The sequence below is a fragment of the Rhea americana genome, unplaced genomic scaffold, assembly GCF_003343005.1.
Source record: "Rhea americana isolate MKP2758 unplaced genomic scaffold, rheAme1 scaffold_260, whole genome shotgun sequence".
Classification (NCBI taxonomy): domain Eukaryota; kingdom Metazoa; phylum Chordata; class Aves; order Rheiformes; family Rheidae; genus Rhea; species Rhea americana.
The window spans coordinates 722,084-734,873 of record NW_028186380.1 but is presented as its reverse complement, the minus strand read 5'-3'; the positions used below and the strand labels follow the sequence as shown (position 1 = coordinate 734,873).

Here is a 12,790-nt window from a genome sequence, read left to right as displayed (position 1 = left end):
CAAAAACTTTCTTCTACGTTACCTGCGGACCAAGAAGATTTTTGCTTTACCAAGAGCCACCTTTTTGTTCCAGGATCTTCAGTCACCAGCCAGCATCGGAAAATAAAATCCAATGTTTGCATAGAATCAGATTCTCAAGTTTCCAAACATATTCAACAAAGAAAATGAAAGAAAAGAGAAGCCAAATCCCACCATTTCTTCATTATAACAGGGCATTAGACAGGCTCCTGTCTAACGTTACGCTTTTAGCCAAGATGGCCTTGCTGAGACTTCACAGAAGTCAGTTTTATCAGAGGAAATAACTGAAAGACAGAGTGATTAATATATAGTGTATAAAAGTTTAGAAGAGCAACTATTACCTGCTGTGGCTTTGGTGGTGTTATTGTTGTTTATTCTTTGTTTAAATGGGAAGTTTCAAAGTAAGACCTATTTAATAGTCATTTACCTATTTGCTATTTTTCTGCTGCTTRATCTTAGCTCAAGACCTGTCTTTTAGTTATTTCTTTTAGCAGTTTGATCAGCAATGTTTGCACGTACATAAACATTTGTTTTGTCTATTTTCATTTGGCAAATTTCAGTCAATCAGATGGTTAAAGATTTTTCTCCCCCAATGTCAATAAAAAAGAATTCAGTGCTATTTGTGTTTATAAGTGTATTAAGCTTGGAACGTAGTAGCATTAAAATAGTTTGGATGCTGGATACTTCTCAGAGCTCAGCACATTTTGCCACGAACAGGTATGAGTTACAATGAATTTACTGGTCATAATCTGCCACACGAGGGAGCACTGAACTTTCTTATGTGTACAGTACGATGGCTTTGATTAGAGCCATGTCTTTAYACAGTTGTGTTCTTTCTTTAACATACAGTTCCTCAGACATAACCAACATTGTTGCTAATGTTCTTTCTTCTCCTCCAACCCCCTTTCGGATTATTTTAGTCCAGAATATCACAAAGTAAAGCAATGCAAACACCATTTTCAGTGGTTGTAGTATCATTTGAATACACTCCTCCCTGTAAATCTCGGTTCGATTTTTTTTTTCAGGATTTCTTTTTCAGCCTGCATTGGCAGAGCCCACACTCACGTTCATGGGTAAAGGGAAATGAGGTGTGCGGGGGAGAGGTATGAGCAAAGTCCTGGGAATAAGGACCAATAAGTATACCTGCTAGGTATACTGCCCCTGGAGTACAGAACTCCCTAATTATTTCACCAATGGAAGAAAACAGAAGAATTAAAAAACGTATTTTAAAAATATTACTGTGATTAAGGCTAGCATCCAAATTAAAAAAAATCGCCAAGTACATCCCTCTCTCCCTCATATAAACTGAAGCTCAACTCTCAACACCTAGAAAGTAAGATTATGCTAAATGTTTCCAAGTTAGTTCTGATTCTTTTGCACACAGGGAATAATTACTACACCAACATCTTCCAGCCAACTTTAAAAATCTATTCACGTGCTTTTTCTAAAAGACAAAATTTTAAAATCAGTGCTGTTCTATCACTTGTTAAATATGCTTGCTCTTGCTTAGTTGTATAACCAGGTTACTGGGCAGCAAACAGAACTGTGCACAAGAATCACTACTCCTTTCCAACCTAACTTTGGCAGTAATTTCCCCTGGCTTTCCCCAACTCAGCACAAATCTAAAGCTGTAAACAAACTATTCTGCAATCACAATTCCTCAGAAAAAGGCTCCTCATAAAACCAAAACCAACTATATTTCCATACTGCACTGCTGCTTTAAGACAGCTTTCTTGGTCTGCATTTTCTGAGGGGTGATGAAAAGCCATTTGACATTTCTGGAATCCTCCTCATCAGCAGAGTACATATSACCACTCTGCCCCTCTCTTTTATTTCAGTTTTGATCTTGGATGATCTCTACCTAAATGGAAAAAAAAATAAAAYGTCATCTAACATGCTAAGGATTCCCCAGAAAGACAAAAGTAAGTTAATCCAAGTATTTTTTTTTTTGTCACAGAGACACAATTAAGACTGCTCACTCCTCATGCTCATYACAAAAAAAAAAATAGTTAATGGTTTCTTTTCAATATTAATTTCAGCAACTAACTCCCTCAGAAAGGCTAGTGCCTATATTGCTACTACTAATCTCTGGACACTTAGGAAGTTTTTGGTTAGTTTGCCTTTTTTTTTTTTTTTTTTTAAAAAAAAAAAAGTAGTAAGTCAGATGCTAAGTTCTAGATACTATCCTGTTCTCCCTTCCTTACAAGAAAGCCCAAACTGAAAAAAGATGTCCTCATGTTACAGGAGGGAACTGGAGTAGGTACATGAGATGTCAGTAGGAAAACCATACAAGGTCCAGGAAATAAATTCTCCTCTCCTCCACCTATTCTAGTGTCTTTCCTACAGGGTTTGTATTTGCACTAATTAATTCCCTGTCACACCTATACACCCCCACTGCATATATTTGTAACATTGTGACTGCAGCTGGGTAACTGTACCAAAATCCATTATCTCTGCTGTCATTGTACCTACCAGTAGTGGACATATACTTCATGAATGTGCCATAGCTTCTCTGTGGTAAGATACTTGTAGTTTCTCATAGAAAGAAATTCTTGYTTGAGTGAAGACCATCTGCCTTCAAAAGCTTTAGCCAAACTACAAAATAGCATATAGTAACAGAATTTTGTTACCTGTGTTTTATGCATATCACATATTCAGTTTTAGTAACACTGAAGACAGCCAAGGAATTCAGTATAGAAATGCCCGTAAGATCTCTATCTTCTTTTAAAGGCTGTAGCCAAACTACAAAATAGCATATAATAACAAGAATATTTAAGCTAGAGTGATATCACCATATTCCATGCTGATTTTTAGTTTAACAGCTGGACTAAGAACATAAGATATGCTCTACTTGGTCAAGCCAACAGGCCATCTAGCCTGTCTTGGAGAATAGCAAAAGTACATGCGGTTTATGGAGAACTGATGAACTTGGTCATTTTTTGCATTTTTTTGTATCATACTAACCTGGTTATTTACAATCATGTGTCAAAGGCATATGCCTATCCCTTTAGTATCTGTTTATGGGCCTGCTGTCCCCATTTTGAACTTGCAATACTATTTGGGTCCAAAACTTCTTATAGTAACCAATTTGCTTTTAATCTTTTTTTACTAGCTTCATGGTTTAGCTCAGTTGGTTAGAGCGTGGTGCTGCTAATGCCAAAGTCGCAGGTTCAATCCCCATGYGGGCTATGCTGAGGGTTGGACTAGATGATCTCCAGACATCCCTTCCAACCTTCCCATTCTATGAGTTCTTGTACTCATTAGTACTCCTTAGTTTGGTGAAGTGCCCCTTTGCACACATCTTACCACTGCCTTCAAGACTTCGTAAACTTCAAATTCATTCCCTCCTCCCCTCACCTCGCTCACTTCCTCTCTTTGAATTAAAGGAATTCTAGCCTTTTTATTTTCTCCTTAAAAAGCAGCTACTCCAGAACATGTTAGCTCCTCTTTTCTACAAATCATCTACTTCCTGGGTTGTCCTGAAGATGCAGTGACCAAAATAGTATGTAATACTCAAAACGTGGGAATATCCAAGGTTCCATAGTTACAAAACGGTGCTTCATTTTTTGTTCTCAGTACCCTTCCTGATGATGCCCAACATCATGTTGACTGGTTTTGGCTGCCACTGCACAGATGATTTTAAAGAACTATCAGTGATGATTCCAAGATGACACTACTGACCTGTAACTGTTCAGCATAATTTGCTAAGTTGTAGTGTTTCACAACTGAAAAACTCTCAACAGCCTCCGCAGGGCACTCCATTAAGTGGCACAGACCGGTATGTCAATAATCCATCCAGAAGAAAATAATACCCTGACCAAGCAGCTGCAACTTATATAACTACTTCACAGCACTTATTAGGACATCACTGAGCAGCAAAATTACTCCCACATGTAAATCACTGTTCTGTATAGTTAGCGTATCAACCACAAAGCATGATTAGYCTTCACTCAGTCTTTAAATGTTTTTGCTCCCTGTCCAGATTGTGATTTTCAACTACATTAAATAATTGAGCAGGACTGCTACCTTATCATGCAATTATCTGCCAGTGATCAAAGTAAAACACAGGCTCAAAACAGGTTGTTTTATTATATGACTGTATTACTTGGTCCAACAATTAGTAGCTGGTTAAACTGCATGTGGTCCCAAGTGAAAAAACACTTAATAACTTGTTGTTATTAATGCCCAAGGAAGAATCTGGATAAGGGAAATTTTAATATTTTAATTAGCTCTCTATCTATTGCCATTTGGCTGTTATATCAATCTGCTTTTTTATCACAATACTATTGTGCCACATAACAGCGCTACAGTCCTTAACTCTAACCAAAGGGTAACTGTATTTCCAGACATCCTCTTTTGAGGACATACTGCAACAACAAAATACCTCTCGGCTTAACTTCTACTTTGCTTAACCTAAGTAGGGAACCTCTCCTTTATTCTAATRTCTGAATTCACCCATTCCTTCCCATAACTCCCTCTAGAAAGCAATGCTGAGTCTGAATAACATTTTTTGTTTTAAAACATTTCTGTGACCATGTATTTTAAAAGGRATCTTTAAATTTATTGTTTGGTTAAAAATGCAGCTTGCAAAGTAATATATTTAGAGTGTGTATCCTCTATCTGCTAGTATGCTGAGAACCTGTGAACTATTTTGGTAAGGCCTACGAATTCAAGAGGTTTGCCTAGTATCTGCATTTGCTAWATTTCTTGGCTCATATATATGTCAGCCAGCCTGAAGCATCTGCTTATGTCAGCAAAAAAAAAAACAAACAAAAACTAGTTATCCTTTTTCTAAAGGTGACATGCACAGTAACAAAGTGAGCAAAAATGCAGAGTATTTTTATTTCAAATTCGTAATGTTTTTATTCAACATTACTATTGATAAATCAAAGTTTTCACAGATTTTTAAAGCTAGAAGACTTTATCTAACATCCTGCAAAAAAGGCACTTCAGGAAATCACTGAATAAAACAACTAAACTTATAGTTGTTACTTATACTTAGCAAACATAAGTGGAAACCAGAAAAWAATTTGTTTTTAAAAAATATAAACCTCATATTTTACAAATGAAGACAGTTTATATCTTCAATAATTTTCACATTAGAATTTCTATTTATTGCTGTTCTCACACCATGACTTACCTTTTGTAAGCTCTTTTAGCCAAATTAGCGTTATTGTTCTCATTATATAATAATGGATTAAAATGTAAGGTCACAAGAGATCATAYTAGATAATCTAATGATTCCTTGTAATTTAAGGCTATAGAAAGGCATGAATTCTATTTGCAATTCTTAGCAATCTTAATATCCAGCATAAAATGATAACATGCAGATGCTTCTGTATGTTTTTCTGAGTATAACAATATGTTAGACAATACAGTACCATTTCTGTAGTAAAAAAATTTAGTCATCATTACTAATCATTACTTATTTTTAAAATATGTAATGTTTCTTAACGGAAAGTCTCTTTGTGTATTCCAGTACCAACAAGTTTGTTCTTAACCTATTATCACATTTGATTTTTCTTCAGCACTTCTTCAATGTGTTTAAAAACACCAGCATCTTCAATGGTTGGTGTTATCTGAAAAGGAATATACAGAAGCATTTCATAGTATACTGTTATCCTTCAAACAGCAATGAAACAAAATAATTTAATCTTCTAATTCTAGCTTTCAAGAGGTCAGCTGAGAAGACAGTATTTGGAAATTTCTTGAATATAAAGATCTTTCGGGTAAGATACAGTAGAAAGAAAATGCAATATGTTACCTAAAGTCATAGAGCAATTGCAGAATRGTCTAGAGAATCAAAAAGACCATGTTAGATGCGCATGTGCATCTAATTCATTAAGGCACACATCTACAACTTACATTATATGGCTTTCCACTGACAAGTGCAGAAAGAGCTGAACGCGGTATCTTGCCAGAACGTGTTTTTGGTAACTGCTTCACAAACATTCCCTTCTGGAAAGCTGCTACTGGACCAATGTTTTTTCGAACTTGTTCAACTATCTCTTCCAAAATCTTCTTCTCTTCTGTCTTTATACCTAATAAAGAATTTCAAATGCTTTAACCTTTCCCTGATCTTGTGCAAGCTTTAGTAACATCAGTAGTAATGAGCTCTCACCTTCTTTCAGTACACACACTGCAAATGGGACATGCCCTTTTAAGGCATCCTCCTTGCCTACAACAGCACAGTCTGCCACAGCATGATGGAAGAGAATACACTGAGGGAGAGAAACAAAACAGCTAACTGGAACTAACAATAATTTGAACATTTCAGTGAAAAATTTTGACAGATATGCACACAGAAAAAGATATTATATTTTAAGAACAAAAATTACTTAGTAAACCTCAGGATACTAATTACATATGCTACAAATGTACAGGTATGCRTATTTTCACACACACTTATGTTCTATCCTTGACTGACAGAGTAGCTTTTAAATAAACGTAAGAAAAGCTTTAGCAACAGGCGATTCAAATATAAAACAAAGGTGATTTCCTTACAGCTTTGGAAAACAAGAGAACYGCATCTTCTTGTGCCTTAGTGATTTCTTTGCTGGGACACATACTGTTAGGTTAACATTGCAATTGATATTTACACAGGTATATAGAAAAAAATATAAAAGTATTATTCAAATGCACAATCAACACACAGCTGTGTAACCTAGCCGCAGCAACTGCAAGGTAGGAATAGACTTGGAATTTAAATCCCTTTACCTGCTACAATGTTAGGAAATAATATTACAAGGAGAGATTTCTGTAGTATGTGAATTTATTGGAAACTGTAACTTTCTAGGATCCCATGAAAAAAGTAATTGCAAATTGTTACTCTTCCTATATACCAATCTAGCTGAAGTTGTTTATAAACACATAGCAAGATGTCTGTCTTTACTTCCTACTCACATTTTTTGCTTACAGCATTTTCAATTGGGAACCTATTGTTTTTCTTGGGGGGGGGAGAGGGAGGGAGGGAATCTCTCCTTCCTATCATCTCTGATATTTTTTTCAATGCAGTAAAAAGGAAAGTGAGACTAAGAAAAGATAGAAAAGATCTGGGGCGTAAAACAGACTCTTTAGGAAGTTTTAGTGAAAGTCTGAAAATACTTGTGGATATTATTTGCAGAATACTATTAGTGTTTATATTATATTATTAGTATTTACCTTTGAATGTGTAACAAATACTTGCATGGTTATCTTCCAGCTCTTTCCATATTTTTTTTCCTAGCTTAACCAGTCATCAGATGAGACCTCAGTTTTCTCAGGAAAGAAAACACAAGCACTTCATCTAGTTTTCCATAACARATATCCTAGGCACAGCCCTAAGTATCTATCTTCTGCTTTCCATCCATAATATTAATCCACATTGTAGTAATACCACATCCATACTTTCATCAGTATTTGCAGACTAAATTGTACCCATTATATATTTCACAGTGAATCAATTTTGTCATGTTATAATGTTTACAATGAGTTAAAGCAACAAAGCTGACAGTTAAAATGAATCAATACTTTCCTTACAAATAGCCTGTTGCAGAAACAAACCTCCTTTTCCTCATGCTAGTGACAAAGATCCAATAAATCCAATAATGAATGCTTCTAGTCAGTCGGCTGTCATAAAGCATGGTGATTAATTAATGTACAATGCAAAAAGTGGTCTGGAGTAAGGACTAAAACCAGAACACATGCCCATTACAGGGCTATAAAGTCATACTTACTTTTGTTCATTCTGACTCCTTAAATCTTTTTCATTCTTTACTGTGCAAATGTACAGCTTCAACCAAAGCTATAAAGAGGCCCCACTTCAGCTTACAGTCTAGTGTTCAGCTCACCTTCTCAGAGACRTTAGGTCTGAACGTCCTTAGACAAAAAATGAAATTAAACCAAAGTGCCCTGGTGTGTGTGKGGGGGAACTGTATGCAAGTGACACACATTAGCACTAATATCTCTAAACTCTCTTTTAGGAAAAAAGTGTAAGGTACTCTTTTCTTTCCAGTTAGCTAGCTGAAGTTCTTACTTGCTGGAGAAGATTCACCAAGATGTCTCACTGCATACTGAGATGTGTGTCCCTAACTCTGGGACAAAGTTGGGCTTAAGACACCGASTTGTGAATCCTGTTCCAAGGCACAAGTCTTTGCATGCAGGTATCAGGGTCTCTTGGRAAGTCTTACTATCAAGAGTGCTTTTCACATGTCTTCTGTACTCACTCACAAAGAGGACCTAATGTCACAGAGGCCACACAGAGGTCACGTAACATGACCCCATATATTAATTTCTCTTTTCATAAAATKACTGTTTGCTAATAATAATCTTAAYGTAAYATGTTTTAAAAAATCAAGAGCAGTGGGATGGTTTAAAGAAAGACTATCTGGGAGATGTTTTAGGAAAAAGGCTTTTTTCTCTTACTGAATACCACATTAGCATTGGCTACTTATACAACAGGTACAAGTATGAGGAAGACAGCAGTGCTGTCTAAATATATGCAAGCACAGTTGAAATCAGATGCTGTCTAYTTTGTTCAGAAGTCACTGTATCCAAACTGGCAAGATATAAACCTATGTGTTTTAGGCAGCTTCAAATCAAGTGAATCCCYGTGACTTTTCACTGAATCATATACACCTCCGAGCTTTGGTCACTTCTAGTCCTGAATCTCAGTAATGCATACCCTTCCGTGCTGTAAATACACATCCTTTTCTGCTCTAAATTCTTGACTCTGGCAACAATGCATTCATTACCATAAAAAGTAAAAAGAAATGTCAGCTAATTATGGAAAAGAGTCCCTGGCTTACCGATCCCTGAAAGACTGCCTGTTTCTACCGTGATTTGTTCTCAAGTACATATGATACCAGAGTTTATGGAATGCCTCCAGTGCTACCACATTGTCCCTTTACCAACCCCATCTTGTTCCATCAAATCATGCTTTCTTTTCCAAGCTTGTGGTATAAACTTCTTTAGGCAATGTAAGCTATCTTGTACAAAGGAAATATTTCCTGTCATAGAGAATATGAGAACTTCTGACAAAAGCTGTGCTTATTACAGAATTTTAAATTGGGAGAAAAATGTGGCTTTATGCTCCGCAAGTTCTGGAACCAATCTGTGGCAGTATATATTACAGCAGCTTTAATATGAGACTATGAGTGATCTGGCCTAGGGGGCTATTTTTAGCAGTGGGATATCATGTACTGGGATAAGAGAAACAGGGATGTTTCTGAAATGTCCTGGAAAGAAGGGAGGGTGATGTAGTGTAGAGCTCTATGCCACCCTCATATCCCTACAATTGCCCAGATAGAAAGGAATTATTAAAGAAAACTTTGTGGGGAGAATCTAATAGCTTCCACGTAACCAGAATTTCTTCTTTTTTTTTTTTTTTTCAAGTTTTCCTGTCTTTAAAAAAATCCAGTGTCACTAAAATATATTAATAGTATAAAGAAAAACTTACAATCAAATTAGTTTGTGATTCAGTGCACAGTTAAGTTCAGAGTTTTAAAAAGTACATTTTTCCCTTGTTACATGCTCAGCACATATTTTCCTATAGTCACTGAATAAGCGATTGATCTCTCATCAGGAAAATTTGGAACTGACAATTACAGCAGTTCTGCAGAGGCAAGYGAACAAGGATATGTAATTCAGACACTATTATGAACTCCACTATTTTCAACTTTTCCAGTTGCACAGGTATTACATTAATGATTTTCAATTTAACAACAGGATTTTTTTAAAAAAATTTTCATCATTCATTTAGCACCACTTGTACAGTAAGAATGAGACAAAATAGCTTTTCAGAAACTGAGATTAGAACTTTTSAAATCAAGAAAAGCTTTGAATGTGAGTCTGTGTGAAAGGAATTCACCCARCACCAAGATCTTTCAAAAATACACTTTAAAACTGCACTTTAGAAATAAAAGTTCCTGCTCCTACACCACTGCGGTAACTGGTGCAACTCCTCGACACACGRAACCTTGGAAGGACTGCCTATATTATCATAATGTATTCCCAAGTACATACGACATCAGTGTTTACAGGARTACTACCACTGTTACCATACTGCCCCTTAACTGCACCTTCCTCTATCAAATAATGCCTGCTTGATCAAGCTTATGGTATGAATGCTCACTGTTAGATTAAGTTCAAGTCCTCAAAAGGACTTTAGCAGAAAGGAYTTGAAACACTTAATGTTTTTGTTAAAAATACCAATACAAATGCAATCAAGAAAAGCAAAAAGAAAATAGATTTTTGTGAGATTTTMAGTCTCTGTGAACTCAGTTTATTTTATTCATTTTTCACTTCTCTATTTTACTGTCAGTCAACGCTCACCTCTTCAATTGCACCTGCAGAAATTCTGTGTCCTGCAACATTGATCACATCATCAGCTCGAGAAAGAACATATAAATAGCCATCTTCATCCATATAACCTGCATCCATAGTATCATAGTATCCCTAAAAATAACATAACCAAAAAATAAATTCAAAAATATTACTAGGATCATCAATCATTCTGGGAAACCAACAAACAGAACTGATTGTCTCAAATGAAGTAAGCTGTTGGTCCCCGTAAGACTGACTTCTTAATATTTTTCACCATTCTTATGTCATAATATACCTTGRCATTCCCTTTCCAGAAGAGTTTTGTAGTCTTTGTGAAGATAAAACAGAAGACAACATATAAAGCTAGATTTCTTCCATTCTGCTTACTTTGATCCCTGACACCTTTGAGAAATATGCTACCTGAATCTACACAAGAAGAGTGGAATTGTTACAATACAATGACAGTTGTCAAATTGCCTCTAAAGATATTTCCATTTGCTGGAGCTAGGCTTACAACAACATCATCACGCTAACGCAAAAAAATAATAATTTGCCTCATCAATTTACTCATCTACTTTTACTCTTGGACAAAATCTTCTATTTGGGATATTCACATAATACAAGAGTATCTATTTCTGTATGGAAAGGAGCAAGCCTTGGATAATCCTTGTATAGTTTACCTGAAAAGGAAGCATACTTAATTCAGTAAGGGTCTTCCTATGTATTTATACACATCGGAGACAAGTATGTATTTTGGACTGACTTTAAATTAGAATAACTACCTGTTAGTAGTAGTAGTGTACTTGAAGCTACGCTAGTCTAAGGTTGCAAATGTGGCAAGGCATATATTTTTTATTAAATCAAATGACATARCTGTAGAAAACAAATTTAGGTTCAAAAGCCTGAAGTTTACTTCTATTGTTTCAGATCTGAAAAAACCCTAGGTACCTAAAAGCTGAAAGTATATATGAGGAAAGATTTACTTGAAATGTTTTTAACTCTGTAAGAAGTCATATGTCAAAGAACTCCTATTAAAATATATCTCATTAAAATAAGATATGATAATGTTATATGTCAACCAATTGAAATCTACTGTCATCCAGTGTCATGGGATTACTATAAGTTTACAGAATTCATTCTGTAACTCTTACTGGAAATTTTTGGAAATATAACTTCTGGAATGTTTCTGGATTTTCCCAAAGACCTGAAAATGCTCCAGGAGGCAGAGGCAACCTTAAATTAAAAAGAACAGAACAAAATTAGAACACAGATACAACAATGCAGTTGACTGTCTACAATTCATACTTTGTACATAGATAAAAAATAATTCATTATGCAGTCAGTAAACAGTTCGGCTCAATAATGTGTTGCTAACAGATCAACATATATTTCTTATGATCACATGTGATCACATGTAGCTCTGAACTGTATCCAGTCCATAACTTTAATATAACATAGGGTCTCTATCTTTAGCAAAATAGTGTTTGATCTTGTAAATATAGAAGAYAAGCTATAAATATTTATTACCATCATTCTGCTTTCAACATTTACAAGAACAGAGTATCTGTCACAAACGTGTGCATATGTGCTATGWTATAGATACTTTCATTATTATAGATATGTCTTTCTCTAATACACAGACATATATACACATCTATACGCTTACCTACTGAATTACCCAGGCACACAGATACTCCGTTTCTGTAAAAAGACATAACTCAAATGTCTTTAGTCACAAGAATCTGCATAAGAATGTTTTTTTTTTGTTTATATTTTAACTGAGCACAACATTATTGTAATTATTTAAGGAGTTTTTTGAAAGCATACTGCTAAAAATCAATTTTAGAACTTTCTAAAATAACTGGACTTTTTTAAAAAAATAAGAAGTGAAGCTGCAAAATATTGAAATGCTTTGTTAGTTGAGTTTTCAATGCATGTTCTATATTCATTTTTAGTCAAGGACATGAAAATCAWAGAAGAAGGTTCATTTCACAAATGTGTATCTACCAGAAGAAGAAAAGCTACAGAAGTCTCAGTTAACCTATTAGTCATTTTTTTCCTCCAAAGCTCTGACCGTATGAAAAACAGCATAAGTAAACTGTTTTTAAGTCTGAGAGACAAACAGAAGTTTTATAAAGCTTAACCATAATAACAGAGAGAGAATGATCATGCAAACAAACAGCAGATAAAACCATAAATGCCTCATATAGATACTACTAGCATACGTTTGTATTCCTAACAAGCAAATCTTTARCCCAGGTATTTTATTTTTTGCTCTGACAATGTCCCTATGATTTATTATTATATCCAAAAGCCAGTATCTCCCGCAGGAATACACCCCTCTGCAGTGCAGTAATAATGATACTCATTACAAGGCTCCTGGGATGTTTAGGTCACAGAAATTAGTGTTATCAGCTCAGTGATATGTACTTTCTAACATTACAATTACAAAAAGAAGAAGAAAAAAATT

The 12,790-nt window shown here is 35.2% G+C and overlaps 1 protein-coding gene across 1 annotated transcript in view; it reads right to left on the bottom strand.

Moving 5' to 3' along the window:
* Positions 1-4,958: 4,958 nt before the first annotated feature.
* The window catches only part of ACSS3 (acyl-CoA synthetase short chain family member 3), a 111,401-nt gene continuing 103,569 nt past the window's right edge, over positions 4,959-12,790 (bottom strand). The window contains exons 13-17 of the mRNA XM_085307639.1: positions 11,472-11,553; positions 10,330-10,452; positions 6,140-6,239; positions 5,884-6,059; positions 4,959-5,597 (exon numbers count right to left, since the gene is read on the bottom strand). Of these exons, the coding sequence (XP_085163765.1) occupies positions 5,526-5,597; positions 5,884-6,059; positions 6,140-6,239; positions 10,330-10,452; positions 11,472-11,553 (553 nt within the window). The 3' untranslated portion in view covers positions 4,959-5,525. The remainder of the gene's footprint in view (positions 5,598-5,883; positions 6,060-6,139; positions 6,240-10,329; positions 10,453-11,471; positions 11,554-12,790) is intronic.